This window comes from Barbatula barbatula, assembly GCF_947034865.1.
Source record: "Barbatula barbatula genome assembly, chromosome: 14".
Taxonomy (NCBI): Eukaryota; Metazoa; Chordata; class Actinopteri; order Cypriniformes; family Nemacheilidae; genus Barbatula; species Barbatula barbatula.
The window spans coordinates 1,055,215-1,080,607 of record NC_136777.1 but is presented as its reverse complement, the minus strand read 5'-3'; the positions used below and the strand labels follow the sequence as shown (position 1 = coordinate 1,080,607).

Sequence of the window (25,393 nt, the reverse complement as noted above, 5' to 3'; positions counted from 1 at the left end):
GACGTATGACGAGACAAACAAACAAGTTACATATAAATATTAAGACAACGACTTTTTTTCCAAAAGTCGCAGTGAAACCACCGATCTATATAAATGAGTGACACGCGCGCATCCCAAACAATGCGTGACGTCACCTGCATTCTTTCATCGAGAGCGCGCCGCGTTCTTTTCTGTTCATCGAGAGCGCGCGTCACTCGTCACAGCGGGGGGAGAGAATCACATTCCTGCGAGTCCAAAACACAGAAGAGGAAACGTGTTATTTCATATCTACTGTTGGACTCTGTTCATCTGACTGAGATCAGTTCACGAAAGAAAGAAAGAAAGAAAGAAAGAAAGAAAGAAAGAAAGAAAGAAAGAAAGAAAGAAAGAAAGAAAGAAAGAAAGAAAGCGGTTATGGTGATTATTCTGGGCTTCTCGGCTATGTTGCGGTTTTTAACTCCGCTTCTCCTCGGAATGTTCGGACGGTCAGTGAGCAGCGTGACGTCTGGTAAGATGCGTGAAGTCTTTTAAACTATTGTGTTTAAACTATTGAATCTTGCAGTATCTACCACCTCTAGTGCAGTTAGTGTAGTAAACTGTGTTCTCCTCTTATACTTTAATATTTTCAACAGTATTTTTTCATGATTTTACGTGACAAAATATTTTCTGCTTGTTAAACTAGTTATTAGCTACATCTCTGACAGAAAGTGGGAACTAGTTAAACAAACTCAACTTGATTGATTTCTACAAAGTCAAACATTTCTATTATTCGCTGTGTTTGCATGTGTCATTTAAACTTTACTTTTAATGATTGCAATCTTTTGCTTTAAGTTTTGCGGCCAGTTGCTTTAAAAAGTTGGGATTTTTGCACATCATTTATTATTATACTGAACAGTGTTGTTGACTGTATACGTGAGGAATAGTTGAAGTACACACACACACACACACACATGTATGTAGGTTTATAAATATAACTGACAAAACAAAAAATAACCTAGACATCTGACTTGATCAATAGACACAGATTCATAATTTACAACAAATAATTTGAGGTTTAACTTTAAACCTGTTCATTGCCTTCCTTTAGTAATAGGACACACTTCAGTATAGGGGCAATTCTCACTATTAACAAAACATGAACTAACAGACAATTCATTTCATTTGTTGCTTATTAATAGTTAGTAAGGTCGTTGTTGGGTTTCTGTATTGGGTAAGATTAGGGATGTAGAGTATGATCATGTGATATATAAATACTAATAAACAGACCACATCCCAATAATAGGCATGATAAATAAAGTTAATAGTGAGAATTACTTTACTTTACTGAAGTGTTACCAAGTCTTTAAATCAATATTTAATTAAAAGATACTGTTGTAATTCTGCATGTTGTGTGTTTTTTTACTGCAGAAATGGATTAAGCTTATACATTACATATAGACTTTCTTTTTGACTCTCATGCCCTGGAATAAAGAACTGGAAGTGTTTAGTCTTAATATGTAGTTATTGCTTCGTTCAGACTTGGTTTATTTTGGGGTTTTCACCAGCTTTGCAGAATCTGGTGACGTAAATATTTTCTACAGCGAACGTGATGTTTAATTGTCCGTAGCACAAGATGTTTGTGTACAACGGACGTTTTTTATTTATTTATTTAGTTCCATGCAAATAAACTCTTTATTCACAATGAAGGGGCCGAAAAGCTCTTTCAATATGAGAACACCTCATCTGCTTCCCTTGATAACGGATTTCATTTGAGAAAGAATTTCCTTCGGCTCCTAGAGAACAGGATATTGATTTTCCAGTGTGTTTCGGAAGTTATGCTAAAGCCGAGTGACTCGGTAGAATATAGCTATTATATCTATCCTAGGAGTATTTCCCTCGCTGTTGTGAAACTAGAGAAGACTACACTCTTCAAAGTAAAGGTGCTTAGACAGTTCTTCACAGCGATCCCATAGAAGAACCATTTTTGGTTTGTGGTGGTCTTTTTTACTGTGAAGAATCACTCTCAAAACTGTGAGCTCCATTGCCAAATCACCAGAATACCCAGCTGGTGATCAACAGGTTCCCAGCTGGTGACCATCTCATTCTCACCTTTTATGATCCTTTTTTTTCCCCACAAAGAACATTTCATGAAACGGAAAGGTTCTTCGGATGTTAAAGGTTCTTTATGTGACCAAATGGTTCTCCTTTGGCATCGAAGAACCTTTTGAAGCACTTTATTTGTTAAGAGGTGCTAATACGCTAATACTGTAATAGCCCATGGCTTATTTTCACCTAAAAGTCACAAATTTAAGCATTTTTGACAAAAACTTTGGATTTCCTCACAGCCAGCAACTGGAAGCCTCCAGCAGCTGTCGTCCACGAAGGTGCATTTCCTTGGGGTAGACAGGAACGTTCTTACCGGCCGACGCAGGCAACTGAACCGCTGTTGGTGCCGGTTCGAGTCCCCAGCGTACATCTCAGCCAAGAGGAGATCCAGAAGCTTCGCTTCAAACCGACCAAGGGTTCTATCCAGCTTTCAGAGGGGAAAGAAGTCAAATTTAACTGCTCCATTGACGTCGATGTTGGCAGCCAGGATCTGTATATTCTGTGGTTTAAGAACAACAAGGAAATCCCTGATGGCATGCAGACGGCGGTGAACACGCAGGACACTGTCACACTGTTGTCAACCATAAGGTAAAAGATTACACCACAACAAACAAGACTTTCAGCTTTGATCTGTAATATTGCTCAGTCTGCAGATTCTTGTGAAGTCTACCAACAGTCTGGTCAATAATTCACATTCAGTTGTGTTAAGAGACATTTTTAACTTAAATTGTCTAGACATATAAGTAAATACACACTTTTTCTACAACGTTTTGACCAAGTTTTATTTTAAGAAATGTAATTTAAAATGCATTCTGCTTCTGCAGTTTCGCTTCTGCTGCTTTGTTGTTATTCTGGTTTGCTGAAATTTACTATGACTGCATTGCTCATAGATATAAATAACTAGATGCCTCATTCAAGCGCTCCAGGCACATAGACGCGTCTTCCATCTTGGGATGGTCCACTGACGTCACTCACAGTTTGCTAGAAATATTGGATACCCTTTTGTTGTTGTCACGTGTTAGCATAGGAAATATACTGTGTTGAGTTTACACAACAACAAAACTACTCCAAATAACAGAACTTAACATTCGCAAAAAATCATCTTAAGATTGACAAAATCCTTACACTCCTAACCTGTGGATAAAACACCTGAAGCAACGGTAAGACAGTAACCCATTTCCACAGGAAAGCCACAGAGTTGGCAACACAAAACGCCTCGCACTGTTCCAATATGGCGGACGACCTACGTATGGTGGCCCACAGAAACAGATGCTAATGCGCCATCTAGTTATTTATATCTCTGGCATTGCTGATATCACTTGTGTTGTACTTGCGTTACGGTACAAGTGTTCAATTTGTATTTAGAAATGCTATGACTAAAACTCCATTGATATAATGAATCGGCTCTGTTCTGAGTCTACACATTAATATAAGTAACTAGAAAGTGTCTCAGACCATAAACTGATATGTTTCACGTTTTCTTTCAGCATTAAAAATGTCCAGAGAGCAGACGCTGGAGAATATCACTGCAGGCTGAGTGTCAGTAACAAGATCATCGAGTCGAATCCCATCATTCTGGAGATACAGGGTAGGTGCAACCGGACGAATCTTTCAACATTTCAGACTGTCTCTCGTGTGCTTGTAAGACGTTTCGCCTGTTATCGCTCAAATCCAGGTCTGCCGACTTTCACGATACAGCCGAGAAACGTGAACGTCACGAGAAACACTCCCTTCACGCTCACCTGCGAGGCGGTCGGTCCTCCGAACCCTGTGATCATTAAGTGGCTTAAGAACGGCAAGAGATACGCAGAATACAATGAATCATCCAGCACCATCACTATCAAAGGTGAGAATAGATCTCTGTGCTACATGTTATAGATCACGGTTTCTTTGTAAGTTGCCACCTTGTGGATAAACTAATTACTGCAAGAAATGGAACGTGGATGTGCGGCCTGCGCTTACTTTGTACGCGAGGTAACATGGGCCGTTTCTCAATTCCAATAATGCAAAGAACGGCCTTGTGTTCTTGTGGAGACCGTTCTTGCGAGGCAGCCTCAGAAGAACGAACTTGGATGGACACACCGCAGTGATTTCTGGGACTTCTAGCTGAATCCTTAGGCACGCAAGGATGCATACGATGCATCCTTGATATCGAGAACACATCCGGGTACTTTCGGGCCTTCTCTGTACTTGTGTTCTTGAGTATTGAAACTGGAGCGCGAACATGTGGACACCAGACCGCTGAAGAACGCATTTTGAGAGATTCTGATGATGTTCTGACGCGTTTATTGGAAACTATACTTCAGCCTTGAGGGTGTCTCTAAAAATGCAGGGTTACATCCGATCCACGGTTTAGTTGTTTGCTTTGTGTGACAATTCTGAACTATTCAAGTCAGAGACCTTCCACGTGGCCACAGAAATCAGGTCGTGGTTAATCTGCTTTGCTTACAGCAGGACTTTGAGCTATAGAGAAAGAAAATGCAAAAAATCTGATAACTGGACACTGTTTACTCTGGTAATTGTGGTTGATAACACTGATTACATCGAGCACTTTTCTTCTTTATTCATGTTTAGTGGTTTTTGAGTCATAACACTTTTGACTGAGTCACATTCATTACATTAAAGTCATACTTCACCCAAAAATGACAATTCTGTCATCAGTTATTCACCTTCGAGTTCTGTATAAATGTCTTTGTTCTGATGAACACAAAGAAAGATATTTGGAAGAATGCTTACAAACAGACTGATTTTGCCCCCATTGACTCCCCTAGTAGAAAAAAATCCTTTATCATTTGTTTAGTTCTGTTGAAGGCAAAAGAAGATATTTAGAAGAATGTAGGACAGCAAACAGTTCTGGGGCACTTTTGACTGCCATTGTATTTTTTCCTACTATAGGAGTCAATGGGGGGCAAAAAATGGCTGTTGTAATCCGGCCCAGTAATACAATTCCTAGAAACCACCTAGCAACCCAAAGTAGCATAGCAACATGCTAAATACAATACAGAACACATCAGCAAGCTCATAGCCATGCACTAGAAACCCATAACACACCAGCTACATGGCAGTGAGTTTTCCACTGAAAAACAACACGTAATGTACTCTAGAAATGTGTCGAAAATCTCTCTTGCTATTTTTTCACCACAGCTGAATTTTCTAGATTTTTGCTTAAGCTCCTCCATATTTTTGAGGATAAGCTCCTTGTTCCTTGGCAACTAAGCCTGAGTTGTTGTGAAAACATGTATTATGTTCACATTTTAACCTTTTGTTTGGTAGCGATTATTGTTTTCACTTGGTTCTATAGGAGGAGAGAGACTTAGATTTAAACACAAAAGCTTCGAGGTTCTTTAAAAGCACTTCCGGTGCCTTCGGACAAGAACCAGCAGACTAAGAAACAGCTTTTTTCCCAGAGCTGTTTCATTATTGAACTCTGCCCCCCACTGATTCCTCTACCTCTCTTACCTTTAACTCCAATGCTGCTATAACATTGTTTACATTGCACTACAGGGCTGCATGCATGACTGAACTGTACACACCAGTACTTCATGTTATCTGCTCTACTGGACTGTTTACACACACACAGCATCATTTGCACTCAATACTGCTCACTTGCACACCAGGAATATTTAACTGAATGCTCATTTGCACTAATGGACCTCTTCCATCACTGCACTAACTTATCTACTGCACTGTTATTCTATTAACTACTCATCTATTGCACTGTAACTTCAATAACTGCACTAACCTATCTACTGCACTGTAATTCTATTAACTGCATCTACTCATCTATTGCACTGTAACTTCAATAACTGCACTAACCTATCTACTGCACTGTAATTCTATTAACTACTCATCTATTGCACTGTAACTTCAATAACTGCACTAACTTATCTACTGCACTGTAATTCTATTAACTACTCATCTATTGCACTGTAACTTCAATAACTGCACTAACCTATCTACTGCACTGTAATTCTATTAACTGCATCTACTCATCTATTGCACTGTAATTCTATTAACTGCATCTACTCATCTATTGCACTGTAATTCTATTAACTGCATCTACACATCTACTGCACTGTAATTCTATTAACTGCATCTACTCATCTACTGCACGGTAACTTCAATAACTGCATTAACTCATCTACTGCTCTGCAAACTATTAACTGCATTAACTCATCTACTGCTCTGCAAACTATTAACTGCATTAAATCGTATACTGCACCGTAACTTTAATAACTGCATTAACTCACCTATTGCACTGCAACTTTAATAGCCAATGTCAATAATTTATGCATAACTAAGTCACTTGCACTATTTTAGTCTAAATTATTATCTGTTCATATCCACCTGTACATTAATGTTCATAGTATATAGCCATCTGTATATATTGTTCATAGTATATACCTACTGTCATATTTTCATAGAACATTCCTACTGCAAAATATTTTTATAATCCATGCCCACTGTATTATATTCTCCCATATTGTATTCTGTATTTATTCTAACTGTATATCCTGCACTTGCTAACTGCACTTCTGGTTAGACCTAAACTACATTTCGTTACACTGTACTTGTATATGTGTAATGACAATAAAGTTGAATCTAATCATCTAATCTAAAAATTCGAGAGAGATGGAGAGAGAGAGAGTGTAGATCAATCTCCGGTTCACCTTACACCCGTTAATGCCCAGCCAAGAATCTTCTACTTATCAGGAACCATTTGTGTGTTTGTCTCAGACATGAAAATAATGTTAATGGTACATTATGGGCTCTTTAGGTCAGTGTGATGGTTTCAGGTATCATCCATTAATACCTAAAGAGATGGTCTGAAGAACTGCAGAACTTAAAGGGCTTGTCTGTTTTTAATGGTTTTACCATTTATTACATAAAGTTTTTTCACACATTTTTTTCTGTGAAAAATTTCCAACCTTTCTGACCTTCAGAACGACGGTACAGAATTAACGCTTGAACCAAATGTGAACGTTTGAAACTATCTTTTCTTGCAAGCCGGTCAGAGGGGACGCTAACAAACTTTCTGAATGCTTTAGATGTTTGTTTGTAAATCACACTGACTTACAGCTTGACTAAAATCAATAGACCTTAAAGATTTTGTCAATAAGATCATGTGCCCATTTCTTTGTTCGATTTGATCTTTTAGGTTTATGAACGTGTGAGATAAAAAGCCCCTGTTTCATCTGATACTTTCATTGTTGTGTCTCCTTTCGGGTTCTGTTTTTGTGTTTTTAATAGATTTGTTATAAAACAATATGAACATGCAGTAAGCTTTTCCCTGTTTACCTCGGCCTCGCTGTCCTTTTGGGCACAATGGATGCATTACATAATGCACACATACAAACCCTTTCTTTCTCTCTCTGCGTCTCTCTGGATGCTGGGATGTGTGTTTCCATTCAGAAGGAACTGGCTTGAGCTGGCAATGACGGTTTCTCATGTGGACACCTGCCAGTATGTTTCAAAATATGGTTTGAAATGCTGACTTTGAAAACCTTATTATGAAACATGAGCCAGTGTAAAAGCACTTGATCTTTCAGAGCACATTATACAAAGTCAGGCTTTCAGTAACCAAATGACTGGCAAGATTTTATTAGTTACAGAACCAAGAATCGTGGAATTGTTTAGAATTACATCGCATGAAAATTATTCAATCTATCCACGTCATTTATGGCATAAATGTGGGCAGCGCCATCTTTTATCTGTTTGTGTTTAGACTTCCGGTTAGCCACTATAGCTAATGGCAGTCGCATTGCGAGTGAGACGAGTGGGCTGTTTTGACTGGCAATTTAATATTTATTATGTAACCCAAATGTACAAGCGTAATGTGTGCAGTTGAAGGGGGCCATAATAGCCGGTACAAATGCAAAAAATGTCTACAAAACATTTCTTTTTACCTTGATCCACGCACCAGAGCTGAATCGGGATGTCGCGCACCCAATACATTTAAAGAGAATGACCCACATTGATAAACTATTTACAACGCTGCAAATTTTCATGAAAAATTTGGCATTGTCATTTTTTATTTCACTGGGACTTTAATTTGTTTTTAAAGAGGTTGCAAGAATGTTGTTATGTGGTTAATTTAGATGATAATTCAGTCTTAATACTGGTGTCTTTAATTTCCATGCAACTTGATGATGCAAGGTCATTCAAAACAATACCATGCTTCTTGTCTAACAGCTAGCGTATTGCTATAGTAAATGTCCAAAAAATAACAACATTACCATGGTCACATATCTAAACAACATGGGAACACCCTGACTCTTTGTTAGGAGGCTCTGTTAGTTGTGTATTCAGAAGTATGGCTGTCCTCCAAACCCAAAAATAACAGGCTAGCTTCAGAAATGTAGTGTAGTATATCTGCCCACCTCCTGGCACCCATACAGGTTTCCCATCTGTCCAAGCCTTCTTTTTGTAACCAAATGTTTCTTATATTAGCCCGTTTAGTTTTATGAAGTACTCTCAAATGAAGTGGTGCTTTTGGGAGACTCGGTTTGTGTCTTTGTTCTGGGGACCTGTGGTGACTTCATTCTGGATGTGAGTTTCATATCTGGGCTTCTGTCAGCCTGAAATTGCCGTATAGTTTGCTTTCCAAGTCAATGAGTCATATGGAAATACTTCCAGAAACCTTCATACCAACTTCTAATTACCTTCAAATGGTAACTTGAATGTTCTCTTGTCAAACACAAGAAACTCTTTTTTGTATTCTTTTGTTGTCTCAAGGATTCTTGTGTGTTAAACATGCCCGGAAAGTTAGTTTCACTAAATTAAGTGACATTTGTGAAAATTGGAAAGTTTCAGTTTTATCCTCAACCTAGCAGAGTTCCAAATGTTGAATAATCATTGAATTGATTTGATCATGCATTTCATTGGCATGGTTCTGTCACATTGATTTGAAAAACAGGTGCCACCTCTCCCGCTGACAGTCACCGATGGACACATTTCACACCAGAAAACATCTAAACATCCAAACAAACAGCTTCCTGTCCGCTTCATTGAAGAAAGCAATGTGGCCTTTGTGGGTTTCAGCAGGACAAGGGCAGAAATGCGCTTACACAAAAGGGATATTATGTTCGGGCTTCTGTCAGAGTGGGACTGGGGTGTTGGCATAGAGTGGCACCGAAATACTTTGTACTGTGTGACATACTGAAGGTGACACAGCGCTGCATGTGATTGGTCTTCAGAAGTGATGCAAAGCCTTTCTTTCTATATATTAAACAGGGATGATGATATAGATCACTTTCAAATCAAAGGTTTTTAAGATCACGAGAAATTACTTTGCAGTATGTCGTCTCTCCATATGAAACTGGAAAACAACAAAGTGTTTGATATCGGTCGCAAAAGCAGTCTTAACAAAATCAACTTCAACCAAATATACATTTAATAAATCACAACTAATAAGCTCTCCTCACTTATCAGAAACATTTACTCAGTAACGTTTAATCAAAGTAACTGAGTGCAGCTGCAGCACGTCAGAGGAGAACTGGCCCTCCTGGCTGAGACTTGTTTCTCCCAAGGTTCTTTCTCTATATTTTACATTTATTCATTTGGCAGACGCTTTTATCCAAAGCGACTTACAAGTAGTTTTTTTACAGTGGCACATTACTACAGAGCAATCAGGGGTAATGTATCTTGCTCAAGGGCCCTTCAGTCATGACCTGCTGACACTGAGATTCAAACCAGCAACCTTCTGATCACAAGCCCAACTCTCTAACCACCAGGCCACAGCTGTAAAGCTGTTTTGAAACTATGCACAATTGTAAAAAGCACTATATAAATCAAATACACCTTTTCTGCAGATGTCGATGCTCCCACGCAGTACAGCTGTGAAGCTCATAATGAACAAGGTCTGACGGTTTCCAGAGAGGCTCATGTCAATATCAAAGGTAAAGCAATATTGCCACGCCATTCAGTAAAACATAAATAAACCGATACCACATCTGTACCACACCGAACGGGTGTCGAATCTGAGAGTGAATGTTTTCTCAGGGATCTGAAAGCCTCATGAAGTTTCACATCCACGGTTAATGTTTTTCAGTGCTTCCCAACAGAGTGTCAAAGGTCACTGTAGGAAAACGTGAGGCAAACAAACTCTTGTTGAGCTGGACGCCAGGACATGATGGCTTCTCTCCGCTCAGCACCTGCAGCATCACGGTAAAAATCAATCATCAATGATGATGAAACGGTCCATTTACCTTCAGAAGATGCAATTCTTACTTCAATGTGTGATAACTTTACTGTTAAAAGCATTCTTTAAGATGTGAAATCATTTTGTGAATGAATTTGATTTGTTTATGATCATTGTTATGATATATTCAAAGTAATTGACATCCATCATGTGTTTCAGATTCGAGAGCTCGAGTTGGGAAACCCCACTAGAGCTCACAGCATAGCTGTTCCACCGTTCCAGTATGAAGTCAACAATCTCAAGGCCATGACCTGGTACAACATGAGCGTGTCCTGCACCAATGAGATCGGATCCTCCCCGCCCAGCGCCTGGGTCCAGAGCAAAACCACAGAGGGTGGTGAGTGTCCTCACAGATCTCACGATGAAGAAATACAAATATGTTGTATGTTGGGGGTAAACTATCCCTGTAAGCTGAACTAAAGGGATTCCTGCAGCATTGTATTATGCGTTTCATGTCCAAATGGGACTGGGAGTGACCTGGTATTTAGAAAATGTTTTCGTACCGGGTGTGTCTTTTAAGGATATCCTCAGTATTCCTAAAAGAATCATTGAGGTTATTTTTATATTGTCTGATAAGCCTTATAGCGTATTATGATCTGAACTCAGGCTGCTGTTTTAATTCAGTAGTTCCCGGGTGGTATTCCAAATGTAACATCCCACAGATGCAAGGTTATGGTCAAGTATAGATAGTTTCATCGTAACCAACGTTACTGCGCATTCACACTTTTGTGACCCCACCTTACACATTCACATATCAGAGTGCCTGCAGATTATTTCTTATAACAATCAAACGAAGCCGAAAAGAACTGTTACTTGGCTAAACAATATATTTTACTTTGAATGCGATACCAAGCTCAACCTCTAGATGTCAATTTAAACGCGACCGGTGTGCGACCGAACTACAGATCCTATTCAAGAAATTGTTTATTTAATAAAATGAACACACAACACAATTCAACAAATCCTTTCTTTAAAACAACAATTATACAATAAAGTATTAACATAAATGAATATTAACATAAATACTAGCCAAACACAAACTGGAAGTTAACTGGGAGTCAGGCGCACGCGTCCAATGAAACGGTCTAGATTATTTCTTCGCAATAGGTCTCTCCGTGCCGGGAAAATGACTTTGTTCATTACTGAAAGATAATCACCTCCATTGAGTTATCACTTCTACACAAGCACAATACCGAAACAGAGCTAGAGATAAACAATAAAGAACTAAAGTTTAGTAAATAACCTTCATCGTGTTTCAATGATGAGTCTTAAAACAGATACGTAACCAGTGGAAATTTACAGCTTCACAAAATTGTCCTGTGATGTTATTAAAAGCCTTGAGCTGGAAACCACTGGAGACACTTATATCTACGTATCTACTCCTATATCAAAGTAATAGAAAATGAGAATAATAATGAATGAAGAAATACATTTCAAATCAATATATTTACAAATTAAAGTGATCACCCTCTTGTCATGTCAAACCTGCATGAGTTCCTTTCTTCTGCAGAACACAAGAGAAGATCTTTTGAAACATTTTGTTGACTGAACAGTGACGGCAGACATTCATTTGCATTGGTGTTGTGTCCACACAATAGAAGTCAATGGCTTCCAATGCTGTTCGGTTTTCAACATTCTTCAAAATATCTTCTTTTGTGTTTTCTGCGGAAGAACCAATGTCATGCAGGTTCAAAATGGCAAGAGTAAATGAGGACAGAATTTTCATTTTTGGGTGAACTTTTGCTTTAAGAAAAATGGAGAAGAAAATTGTAAATGACGTATGACACAAATGTATGTCTGCTTCAAGTGAGAATTGGAGGGGCGTCTCAGATAATACATACTAATGAAGACATTTTCTGCTTGTTTTCAGTCCCGTCAGAGGCCCCACAAAATTTGACTGTTGAACAGAACAATTCCATGTTGATGATTCGATGGGAAGCTCCGCCCCCAGACAAGCTGAATGGAGTCTTGCAGGGATATGACATCACCATCAAACACGGGACGCAAACCAATAAGGTTAGTGTTGAGTTATTATTGATTGGAATAATCAATGAAACATCAATGACAAACCTTCGATCGAGGTGAAAAACAGCTTTTATTTAAGACTATGCTTTTGTTTATGATGTTTGAAGTATCAACATATAAATTGCGCATGTACCATACGAGTAGATATTGAGGATAGCATCTTGCAAGAATTTGATGAGAAATGTTGGAGTTTGTATTGAAATCTCTGTATTTCTGGTTTCCTGACAAATCCGAGCACAGTTTGAGATCTCTGACATCTCTAGGGCAGATGTGGGTTGTTTGTGTGTGCATGGAGGAAGAAGCTTTTTCTGGCCTGTTGTACATTTCATTGATGTGTAAATCACATGAAAGTCCCGGCAGGTTACGCTGGTTTGGTGCTGATGGAGCTGCATGTTTACCAGGAAAACTTGTTGTCCAAAGGATTCACTAAAACATTGCGCCACAATGTGATCGTCATGTAAATGAAGAGGGTTTGGCTTGAAAATCATGTTAATCAAACGTTTAAAAAAATCTCAGGGCTGGTTTACAAGCACGATTTAAAAACACGCTGTTGTCACCCACAGAAACTCGCTGGCAAGTTTGGCGAGATGCTCATTTGTTCAAGGTGTTCATGAAGCACAATTTGCATTCATTCATGAATTGCCGTAACACAATGACCAGATTCTCCTTGATAGGAAAGATCGCATTGAAAAGATGAGAACACAACAACATTGTGCTAATGCAACAGCCGTTCTTCACTATATCATCTCTGAAGAGCGTGTGAGAAGATGAAAGCTCGTAGAGGATTAATTCTTTGAGAGCTAAACTACACCTCAGGTTGTCATATCTGAGGATGAAATGTAATACTGTAATGCAGATAATATGCATTATTATTATTATACTGTAAGCCTTAAGTTAAATCACGTTATAATGTTTTATATTAATTTATTTGCAAATATAATCTATTGGAATAAAAAATTAATGGTAACACTTTACAATAAGGTGCTATTTTTGTAATGCATTAGCAAAGATCTATGAAAAATAAGTCTACAGCATTTATTTATATAAATTCATGTTAATTTCAGCAATATTAAAATCAAACGTTGTGATTTGTAACATTAGTTAATGCATCATGAACTAACATGAATCACTATATTGACATTATCAAGGATTAATAAATGTTGAAAAACAACATGTTTTTTATTAGCTTATGTTCGCTAATGCGTTTACTAATGTTAACTAATAACAGTGTTGGGTAAGTTACTCTGAAAGAAGTGATGATTTACTAATGACATATTGAATAGTGTAGTTAGATTACTGTACAAGTGACTCTCCCCAAAAAGTATTTATTTACTTATAACTAATTACTTTCTATATCCCCCTTAATGAGAAATGATTCAAGGACAGACATGAAACGGCTTGTTTAAGTCACTCAAATAAATAATAAATAACTACATACATTATTCTTATTAACGGACCAAAGTATACAAATGTGAGAAGGACACCTTAAAGCAGACGTTTTCAAGTTAGACTTATAATTATGATGTCATTGACACTATTGAATATATAACACAGTATTTCAATTACATGAGAAGTAACTGTAATTAAATGACAGTAAATATAAGAGTAATCCCTTACTTTACTTTTTCAAGGGAAACGTAATTAAATTACAGAAACTAATGACTTAGTATCTAGTTAAACCCAACACTGACTAATAGCATCTTCTTGTTAAGTGTTACCAAATGAATAGTTTGAACCCCTGAGCACGTGCCCTCTTGTTGATCACCTCTGAATGCCCTGTGTGGTCTTTGTCAATGGCCAATGTCCAATCATGTGGGCGTGGCCATCTATTTCCCCCGGCACAAGCACAATGGCACACTTCCCGTTTGTGTCCCAGTAGCAGGAAGCTGACGGTTAGAGAGAAATGGTTTGTTTTTGTCTGTCTATCATGACTCACCACAGAGTGACCCGGAGTTTATGATGACGCTTCAATGGCTTCTGCTGTATTCTATAGCCGTGACTGGATTCATGATCTCACGCTGTGATCCGCTCGAAAACAACAGTAACTGGAAATGAGTCTGATCACAGCTGGTCCAGTCTGATCGCACCTGTCGGGCTCCTTCAAACCAGCTCGGCTCAAGAGTAGCCGGCCTTGGCAACATCTGTTCATGACATGAATGCAAAAATCTTTTCTCATAACATGAACAGATTTACTGTAATGATCATTTGGGGGAAATGCGATTCGTTGAAGTGCAATGAAATGAAGATGGAATGATTTTTGGATATGGCTGTTTTTGATATGAACAAGTGGTTTTTGCTGGTGAATGCAAGTGTTGAGCCGGATCTATTGCGAGTATAACTCTTATATAACTATAATAATTGTTACAGTGCTTGGAAGAGTTTTCAGAACCTGGAGAAACAGGAAATGATTATGTGAGCTGTAGAGGAAGTGACTTATCGTTCTAGATGAGCTGGAGTTTTGCTTTGTTTACATGACCCTTATACATATTACATATTGTTATACATAATACGTATTGTTCCAAGGTTCTTAAGTGAGAAGCGATAAATCACATCCAGATAAATGTTTGTGTTTACATAATAAATGTCTGCGTGCTGTGTATATTAATTTTGTATTTATAAAAACATACACATACATATTTAAGAAGAATCTTTAATAAAAAATGAATGCACATTTATACATCATTTAAATTATTGGTGAATATAAACGGGTACACATGTGTACGTGTATGTGTTTGGGTCAAAGATTAAATTGTTGTTGTTAAAAAAATGAAAGTTTTCTGTTTAATTTAGTTGCATTTTTGCTTTTGTTTTTCGGAGCAAAAATAAATATCATACATTTTAAAACAAAAATCACTTTATGACATATTAAAAGACTTTCACCCCAAATCAGTTTCATGTTTTGCCCATTTGTCAATAAGATGTTTTACTCATTTAAAGCACAGTAAAATATATTATGTTCTCTTATTATGTTATATATTTTAATATGTACAAGTCAGAATAAGCGAGATGTTTGTACACAAATATTCTGTAACACTGCATATTTTGACATTATATTCTCCAAAAACTTAGTTGAAACCATAAAGTAGACATTTTACATACATTTAATGTGCTTTCTATGGACATAAAATCACTTTTGTACATTTCTTTTCATGGGGATATCGTAACGTCTTCAACAAGTTTATAAATACAAAATCAATATGCACAGTACACAAAAATATATTATGTAAGCACAAACTTTTATTCTGTTTACCATTAATCGCCATTTGGAATGCTATACATTTATTTTAAAAATGTATTCTTGATTCTTTTGAACACATTGGAGGTCAACGTTTGAAAATCTCCCCTTGAAATATGTTAAAATCTCTTCATTAAAGCAAGAAAATAAGAATGTAAACATCAGAGTCTATCTTCAGACAGCTGGAGGAATAGAGTTGAATGTTCTCATAGAGACGGGGGTTCAGGCCACAGCTAATCTGTACACTTCTGAGGGGCCCTTGAAAGGGTCAATCTCGTTTTGGAAGTACAGATGAAACTTTTGTGGAGGAAAACGCAACTGTAACTATATAAAGCGTATGTGTCTCAGTTTGAGACCGTCAGCATGTCTGAGAGACAACAGATGCGTTGATGACAGCGTTACACAACTACGAGCAGCGGCGTGTCACATGTGTTTGTGTTGACCTGCACCGCTTCTGGCCCGCGTGTCACTCACGACTGTTTGAAGAAAAAGAACAGCCTCTGTTCCTCTTTCTCTTCAGTTTTGTTTTTACACTGATAGGATTTGGTCACATTGTAATGCAACCACGCATTCTTATTTTAACCGTATGATGTTTGTTTCATTCGAGTGTTTATATCTCGGCAAAACTTGACACCAGTTACTGGCAGTAAGAGGACAAAGCTGAATTGAATAGCACATGGTAGTTGTTCCAGACTTGTGTGACTTTCTTTCTTGGTGAAGATATTGTTCTGAGGTTTATATAAATATACTGTATGTGTTTGTGTGTGTTCAGATCCACAGCATGAGTACAGAAGCCACAGTTGCTCTGCAGGTGTTTAACAGCACATACAGTGTGGAGGTCATGGCTTGCACTCAGACCGGCTGTGGGACAAAAAAGTCACGCTTCTGGCTCTTCATTACAGAATTAGGTGAGAACCTCCTTCTCTTGAGTTTGGTTGTTGATAAAAAGACAAAAAAAATGTTTTGCATCAGAGTGTTATCCAGTGACAGGCCCATCGCCAAGGGGCGGTTCATTGAGGGGCAGTGGACAGTCTACATACTCAAACACGGCAACAGTATTTAGCTTAATAATCACAAATCTATTTATGCAACGGTAACTTTATATATAATAAATAATACGCCAACAAATTAAATCAACATTTGTTGCTCAGCAGCTTACACCCTCTGCCTTTCTTCCCTGTCTATACCGTGGTGTGCGTCGCGCTGATCCTCAGAGGTCACTCACTGAAATCTACCAAAATAAACATATTCAAAAGTTTTTCACAAAAAAACTAAATAGTTAAAAGTGGCCCATCCTGCACCAAGAGTAGACTCAGAACTTGAGTTTGCGCATACAGAAGGGACGCGTCCGGTGTTCCTTGTTGAGTTGTGGACGCGACCCTGCTCTTCACTTCCGGTGTGCACTAACATTTCAAAGTGATCATGAGCGGTTTGTGAAAAAGTCTCGCATCCAAATGATGTCATTTACATTGTCTTACAAACGCATTGTCGAAAAATAAACATTCGAACCTGATCTCTCACGTACAGTAATAGCCTAACCAATGTTTTAACCACAAATCTGAAATTCAAATTCTGAATATTCAGGCGAAGGCCCTGGACAGTGCTATTATTTCCTTACATTTTCTTGTAGTTGGACAACAATAATTACAACCTTTGTAAATGAATCACTAGTCTATTAGTGTTGCCTGCCATGTCGTCTCTAATGCAGCAACCGAAATCAGTTTTAATGAAATGCTGATGCTGGAACGAACTGCAGGAAAACTGAATTCGTGTAAACATCTCTTCTCTCCGGAAGCCATTATGTTGAATTATTCTTTTGGAAACTAACTGCAGTGAATTACATCCCCTGGGAAACATACTCGCATGATACGATTGAAGTCAATTATATGAAATATACATTCAGCAGATATAATACAAATACTGTATGTAAGGGTGGTTCAGACTAAAGTAACGTTAACAGCAAGATGGTATAAGACTGTGTATTTCTAGTCAGTTTCCAGGTCATGTTCAAAACACACATCATCACCTGTTTGATGAATGAGCTGACGGAGAGCTCTGCGCTTAGAAATGATTTAACAAGAGCACACAACATAGTTATTTGTACTAATATAAATCCCCAAAGTGTTTTGCATTAATGACATAGTTTATTATCAGCTCGGGTTAAAAGAACGCACATATGTTTTTCATTAAAGTCAACTAGTGAAACGTGTGTGAGGGTTAAAGGATAAACATATATTCTCAGTCGATGGAAAATCTGTTTAATGATGTGTGTGTGTGTGTGTTTCAGAATCTCCAAATTCTCCATCGTCCACTCCGGTTCCTAATCGTCAAGACTCGGCGTACATTGTTCTTGGAGTTGTGTGTGGCGTGTGTCTTCTGATCATCGTTGTGTTTGGGGTCATGTGTTTACGTAATGGATCTTATTTTAAGTAAGTTCTTTGCTATTTCTCCTCCTCACAGGAAACATACAACTTTTTCAGACTTAACACGTTCTTGCTTGTCCTCTGAACCATACATTTTCCCCTGACATCATGATGTTTATTCGAGTAGACCTTTGGGCATTGTTTCAACAAACTGGCATTCAGGTCAGGCTCGGTTTGAACAAACACTTTCAAATTTCCTTCAATTTCCCCAAAACGGCTTTTCTGACCAAAATCCATTTGATCTCACGAGTGATTTGTAGACGTTGTTTTATTCCAAGATGAAATCTGAGGAGCACTGTCATATTTATTTCTTTTTTATCTCGGTGTACTTGGTACAGGAAGTTGCAGGTTTGTGGAAGGAGAAGTGAAGCAATAGTTGTGGTGCTTGCTCTGTGGAAACAGCGTGACTTCTAGTTAAACACAATTATGAAGGCATTTGACCAGAGGAGTGCTGAGCAAAGAGCTTCACATTACCTCCAGTTGTTTGTAGAGAGATTAACATCAACATTCCCCCTGATTCCTTTCTCTTTAGAAACCTTTTACGGTGTCCAGCTCACTTCTGTAGAATGAAGTGTGGTGATGGGAGCTTTGGTATTGTTTCAATGACGGTTGACCACTCGGGTCTTTAGCAGGCCTGCCTCCAGAACCAAATCACAGAGGGTGCTTATTAATATAGTAAGGGTGCTCACTAATATGTAAATGCAAAGTGAGAACTCTTATGCATTTGGCAGACGCTTTTGTCCAAAGCAACTTACAATGTATTATACTATACATTTGTTTCTAATTATGTATTTTTTGAGTTATGGCTTAAATTAAAACAAACCAACTGCAGTTTGATTGATATTCATTGGAATGCACAAAGTTCTTATTTTGAAATCATAAACAATCTGAAAATATAACCACCAAACAAACATGGTATTATCCATATATAACAAGATATCACTTAGATTTAGTAACAATAAGAAGAATATATAGGAATTAATATTTGACCTGTGTTTCTCTCTCCTTTATCTTAAATGTGTGCTTCTCAGTTATAACCACTGTGCGTGAGTGCCGTGTTGTGCATTTGCGTGTGTGTATATGCGTGTTGTGTGTATGTGGATGTGTTTGAATCGGTGTGTGTCTGTCTTCTGTGTTTTCACCTTTTAGTTTTTACTTGTATAACTTTAAATGTTTTGCTTATAGTCAATTTGTGTCATGTACAGCTGCTTTGTAAAATTGTAAAAAGCGTCATTTAAATAAAGATGGCTTGACGTGATCTGTAAAATTCATAAAAAATTTAAACAAAGGCACATTACAAAGAAATATATCACCTCCCACCACCAAAAACAACACAGTTAAACGACTGTTACTGTAGTAAAACCATAGCTTTGTAATTAGTAATCAATACACCAAAAAAACATGTTTCGTTAGGGATGAGATTTAACAAAAATCATTTAAATTGATGTAAAACCATATAATCAATGGGTGTCTCCCATTCACAGCGGACAATACACATAACAGAAGAGAAATACTGTCATGATTCTCTTCTTTTGGTCAGGTTTCATGACAGACCCACATGTTTGGTGTGAGAGAGACATGGAATTGTTTGTTTTGGCATGCCATGTGCTCTCTCCGGTCTCGTCTTTGTCCCCGTCCTCTCGTTTCCTCATTAGTGATTGTTAATGGTTTTATACCACGCACCTGTTCCCTTTTGATTTGGTTCCCTTTATAATGCCCTCGTGTTTGCTGTCTTGTGCGGTTTGTTTGTCTTTATTCACCTACGTCATAAGGTTATTTCTAGTCGAGTCGAGTCGATTTATTTCATTTCATCAGTGTGGTGTTTGCCTTGTATCCATTATTGTCTTTTTATTTTGCCGCCTCTTGGGTTTTTGTTTTGTCTTTTTTATGTATTCTATTTACATAAGTCTATTGTTAACCCTTTCACGTCTGCACTTGGGTTAAGTACACAAATTGTACAGCTACAAAAAGAACGAACATATACGCTATAAATAGTTTCATCCGAGGATGCTCTTTTCTTAGCAACCTTGTAGAACCGGGACTGGTCTTTAGTCTCAGATGATTCTCCAAAAGTGATTTAGGAGAAAAAGAACACATGACAGTTGTTAAAATCCATGAAGAGTATGGAGGTGTAAAATGAGTGTATAATCTGGATTTGGATCAATTTGATGAGAAATGTTTGAGTTTATATTGAGATCTTCAAGATTATTGACTTTTGATTGCAGACTTGACGAATCTGAGCTCCGTTTGACACATCGTTGAGATTTCTGACTCAAAGGAGACTTTGAAAAAAGGAGAATAGAAAAGTTTATATTTACTCTTCCTTTATGTTGCCCTTCACATGCTCTCTGAATTTCGATAATTCCCCACTTCCACCCGGAAATAATTGATGGAACCGTGTAAGCAGACACTTGTTTTAATGCTACTAAATTATTTTAATGTTACTCAATCCAGACGTTACTTATGGGAAGTGGGAATTATCACATTTCCGAGAGCATGTGAAGCAAACATCTCATTGATGTCTATGAGAAATAACTGAGAAATTAAAGAGATGTCTGTGATATTTCTTTATAGGTCTTTTATAAGTCTATTATACTTTTCTTTGGCTTTCTACTGTCTGTCTGTGTTTAAACTATTGTCATTGGTGCCCTCTACAGGTCTTTGTTTGGAATCGACAACAAACTTACTCAAGTAATTGAGTACAGACCACAGAGGTCCTATAACCGCTCGGCCATCGAAATCACACGTACGTCAATAAATATTTTGTATTTGTCATTATTACAAAACAGGGATTTAGTGTATTACAGACCTGAGAGTGCATTTTCTCTCTTAGTTGCCAGTTTGGGCATCAGCAGTGAACTTCAAGCCAAACTCCAGGATGTGATGATCGTGGGGAATCGGCTGTCCATCGGAAAAGTCCTTGGAGAGGGTGAGGAGACGGTCTGGTCTGGTGTTATGTCTCAGCTCTTTTCAGATTCATATATTCAACCGATATCTTCTCTCACAGGTGAGTTTGGATCAGTGATGGAGGGCCAGCTGAGACAGCCGTGTGGTACCTCTGATAAAGTTGCAGTGAAGACCATGAAACGTGAGTCGTGTTGAATAGCGTTCTGTGTGCTTTTAATAAATAAACAACTTTGGATTCATACAAAGTTCATACAGTACAGTATGCACATTATATTTCTCAAAGTCGATAACATCATAAGTAAAATTAGGATCATTTTTGAAGGTGGGATGTTTGTCAAAGGGTACCAGTTCATCTTTTATTCTGCTGGAGAAATGTTTAACCAAAACCGTTGAATATTTCAGTGGATAACTTCTCTCAGAGAGAGATCGAAGAGTTTCTGAATGAAGCAGCATGTATGAAGGATTTCAACCATCCTAATGTCATCAAGCTCTTGGGTAAGAAACTTATTGCACCTCAGTCACATGACTATCATCGACCAATGGCATTGCTTCTATTCTATTGAGTCGGTATAATGATGCCTAAACATAAAAGGTAAGAAGCTATACTGTATTCAAATTGTGATGCAGGACTTATAAAATGTCCAGGATTTGTCAACTTTTATTTTTATCAAAGTCATTAAATGCTATTGTACCAATAGACATTGATATTTAAACATGACAGAGCAATACTATAAATGACAATCAGCATCAGTATGCTTGAATTATGCTAGAAAATAAAAGAAATGAAATAAAAATGAATAATAATAAAAAAGAGATGATCAAATGAATGTTGAATTATTTTCTAGGTGTTTGTTTGGAGGTGGGCTCCGGACACTTTCCCAAACCGATGGTTGTGCTTCCCTTCATGGAGCATGGAGACCTGCACAGCTTCCTGCTGCGGTCTCGCCTCTCAGAAAACTCTGTGGTAAGATGCCAATAAATAATAATAATAATAATAGAGAATTTAAAGGTACAGAGTTAGTCTGTCGGATGATTTATACATGCATGAATCAAAATGTGACAGACTCTGGGTCTGAGAGGATGTTGTTTTTCCAGTATCTCCCCACACAGGTGCTGCTGAAGTTTATGATCGACATCGCTTCGGGAATGGAGTATCTCAGCAAAAGAAACTTTCTGCACCGGGACTTGGCGGCACGCAACTGCATGTACGCACTCCTCTGTTTTCTACTTAAAGTGGCCGTCACTTAGACAGTTTCTGCATATTAATCTTGAGTACATACAGAATATTGTCTCACCCTTCGAATATCCGTAGAATATGTAGTTTGATCACTTTATAAAAGACAGTTGTACGATTATTTCCAGCCCGGGGCGGAACTAAAGCATGTGCGCACCCATTGCCTTTGACTGCGGTTCATGTCCGGCATCTTATAGTGCGGGGATACCGCTCCATCTATCAGTTTCAAAAGATCTCCAAATCCAGCGTTATATCCACCGTTTATATAACATTCATCACTGAAATGCAGTGAACAAACAAACACACACAGCCGGACTTTGCGAACGCAGTGCTCTTTCTCCCGCCCGCTCTCGTGGATTGACGCGTGGGCGTGCTTTTACAGGAGAATTGTCCAATAAAGGACCACACAGAAATACTACATCATACGTCCAACTAATTTTTTTAAAAGTTGACCATGACAAGGATTAGAAGAGAACACGTTTAACAGTGTAAAGACGTCAGAATGCATGAAACACCGTTGCACCACCCCTTTAATAAATCTTGCAAATGTAGCACTAAGTAGCATGCGCAGTGATGCAGGTCTTTATTAGAAGTCAGAACTGAGTTTGGTTGGTTGACTGAAGATTTTAACCTATTAAATACGTATTGATAATCTACACTATGTACACTGTTAAACAGTTGTTGTTTTTTTCCTACAGGTTGCGTGACGACATGACCGTGTGCGTTGCAGACTTTGGCTTGTCAAAGAAAATCTACAGCGGTGACTATTACAGGCAGGGACGGATCGCCAAGATGCCTGTCAAATGGATAGCCGTGGAAAGTCTGGCAGATAGAGTCTTCACTATCAAAAGCGATGTGGTAAGAAGTGTTTTCACAGTGGTGTTTTATCCTCATGAGACGCTGTGTTTTTCACAAGTTTAACTCGTGAGACCGCAGCAGCACCTGCTCGTGAAACACAACTTTGATCTGTACAGGAAATGTCTGCTCACATGACACAAACTTCTCAGCCTCAAACGCAAGGTCAGGCGTTATGCTGGCGTGTTTGCAGAAGTAAGATGGCTTATTGACATTAAATGTAATTTTGTGTCCTTCCAGTGGGCGTTTGGAGTGACTATGTGGGAAATATCTACTCGAGGTATGACACCGTACCCTGGAGTTCAAAACCACGAGATTTACGATTATCTCCTCGAAGGCAACCGACTGAAACAGCCAAACGACTGTCTCGATGAACTGTGAGTTGTTTTGCCTTCTAAATTACAGAACGAAATACAGCGAAATAAATCATAAGAATATAAGACAAGCGTTTTACAGACTCGTAACGCGTCACGTGCTGCTGTGTTTCAGGTATGATATCTTGTTCAGCTGCTGGAGAGCTGAGCCGGTGGACCGGCCCGACTTCACACAGGTCAGAGAGAGGCTGGAGAATCTAGCGGGGAAGCTTCCGGCGGTATCAAACAGATCGGACATTATCTACATCAACACCAGTTTTACTGAAGATGAATCGACAGAAATGGCTGCAGAAGGTCCTTTGCTCTCTTCCTCTCCTTCCTGTAGCTGTCAAATCACGGACACGTCGGTCGTGACGGCAGACGTTCATGATAGCACGGGCGCTGAGGAAGATGACCGGTACGTTGTCGTCATATCTTCGGGAGACCACGAGGGAGCAGGCGCAGGCAGCTCTGCGGATACTCCACTGTTGAATCACGGCTCTGAGTTTGCCAGTGGAGAAACAGTCAGAGACGTGACAGAGATGCAGCAAACATCCAGTGACACAACACAGCTGCTTTGAAATACAGTTTTCAACATTTTGTGGATTTGAAATCCATCGGAAAGACTTGTTTTTGTGGAGGATCCAGATCAAATTATCACTTTATTTAGTGGATGCTTATTCAATGCATGTCATGTTTTTAAGCAATGAAATGTATTCGAAGGAATTTAATTGTGATTTTAAGATAAAAAATGTACATACATAGAATACAATTTGTATATTAGAAGTGCCTTTTGTAAATACGAAGGATAGATTTTTGTATATTTTTACATTTGATTGAACTGACATGGTAACTCGGAATCACTTCCAAGTATATTTTAAAATACTGTACATCTGAGGTACAAGAGCGATGTGTTCATATATTTTATGTGTGATTATATTCTGCTTTCGTGAAAAGCTATAATGAAAAAAGTTATTAAATACTGCTAACAAAATGGAATTTGCTTTGAGGTGCTTGGATTTTCCGTTTGTTCTTGCAAATGTTTGCTTGGTCATATGTTTATCAATAATTTCATGAGTGGTTTTCGTTTTTAAAATACCATTTAATGATTTATAATATTTATTAAAGCTACAGCACTTAGAAAAATATTGTTCACAAGTTAAAACAGAAGGTACAGAAGCAAATTGATTCATAGTTCACATTGAAAATAAACCCTAATTAAACTTGATTCCTTATTTCTGATTGGAAAACTAATTATAAATGATCTAAATTAAGTCAGCTTTATTTATGAAGTGCTTTTTTAAATTTTCATTGTTACAAGGCAGCTGTACAAGAAAACATATTGACTATAGGCAAAACATATGAGGTTATACAAGACAAAACACAGGTCAAATATCTAAGAAGACTTTCAATTCCTATATGCGGTGTTAAATAAAACTATAAAGTTCTAGCAGGCAAATTCCCCTGCCAGGCAAACGGTGGCGAGGAACTGAAAACTCCATTGAAGGAGAAAAAACTCCTCAGAGGGAAAGCAGGTCTAACCAGGGGATTCCAGTTCCCATCTGACAAAAGCTGCAGCATCTGCACAAGCTCGACAGTGCTGCACAACAAGACCAAATAAAAACTATTTTAGATTTCAGATTATCATTAATAATCTAATAGCGGCTGAATCCTTTGTCCAGCTCTATCATCACAGCACAGAAAACCTTTGTCAAGTCTGTAAAAGTGCATCGTTGCTTAGAAAAACATCTGTGTACTGGATTTTCAGAAATTACATTTATATTTGATTTACGAGCTCTTGTTTAGGCCATTACATAAAAAGTTGCTGAGATAACAATGTGCTGTTATGGGAAGTAAAGTGTAATGCAGTAACAATAAAAACTGAACCAACTCTGTTTGGAATATTGTTTTAAAATATTATTGTTGTTTTTTCTCAGATAAAATGTGCTCTTTATAATTGTTGAAGCCATAAAATAACTGGTTTCTTGAAACATTGCTGGCTAATTGTAAATTCTTGAAAAGATTATTGATATGATGCGTTCATTATTTCCACACAGTGCATGCAACCACGTTAAAGAAGTTTAGAATGTAAACGAT

The 25,393-nt window shown here is 38.0% G+C and overlaps 1 protein-coding gene across 1 annotated transcript; it reads left to right on the top strand.

Moving 5' to 3' along the window:
* The first annotated feature begins 182 nt into the window (after positions 1 to 182).
* On the top strand, positions 183 to 25,207 carry mertka (c-mer proto-oncogene tyrosine kinase a). Its single transcript, XM_079473117.1, has 19 exons — positions 183 to 487; positions 2,304 to 2,652; positions 3,552 to 3,652; positions 3,740 to 3,910; positions 9,876 to 9,962; positions 10,115 to 10,230; positions 10,424 to 10,601; positions 12,135 to 12,280; positions 16,297 to 16,432; positions 17,812 to 17,953; positions 20,605 to 20,693; positions 20,781 to 20,876; positions 20,955 to 21,035; positions 21,257 to 21,349; positions 21,700 to 21,818; positions 21,950 to 22,059; positions 22,787 to 22,946; positions 23,184 to 23,320; positions 23,433 to 25,207. Exons 1-19 carry the CDS (start codon positions 394 to 396, stop codon positions 23,875 to 23,877), a joined length of 2,850 nt encoding a protein of 949 aa, XP_079329243.1. The 5' UTR covers positions 183 to 393; the 3' UTR covers positions 23,878 to 25,207.
* The last annotated feature ends 186 nt before the right edge of the window (positions 25,208 to 25,393 follow it).

Bases quoted from the DNA above. Each gene is read 5' to 3' on its own strand.
- mertka (XM_079473117.1), top strand. From the start codon at position 394: ATGGTGATTATTCTGGGCTTCTCGGCTATGTTGCGGTTTTTAACTCCG. The intron at 488-2,303 runs GTAAGATGCGTG...ATTTCCTCACAG, and splicing joins AGTGAGCAGCGTGACGTCTG to CCAGCAACTGGAAGCCTCCA. The intron at 10,231-10,423 runs GTAAAAATCAAT...CATGTGTTTCAG, and splicing joins TCAGCACCTGCAGCATCACG to ATTCGAGAGCTCGAGTTGGG.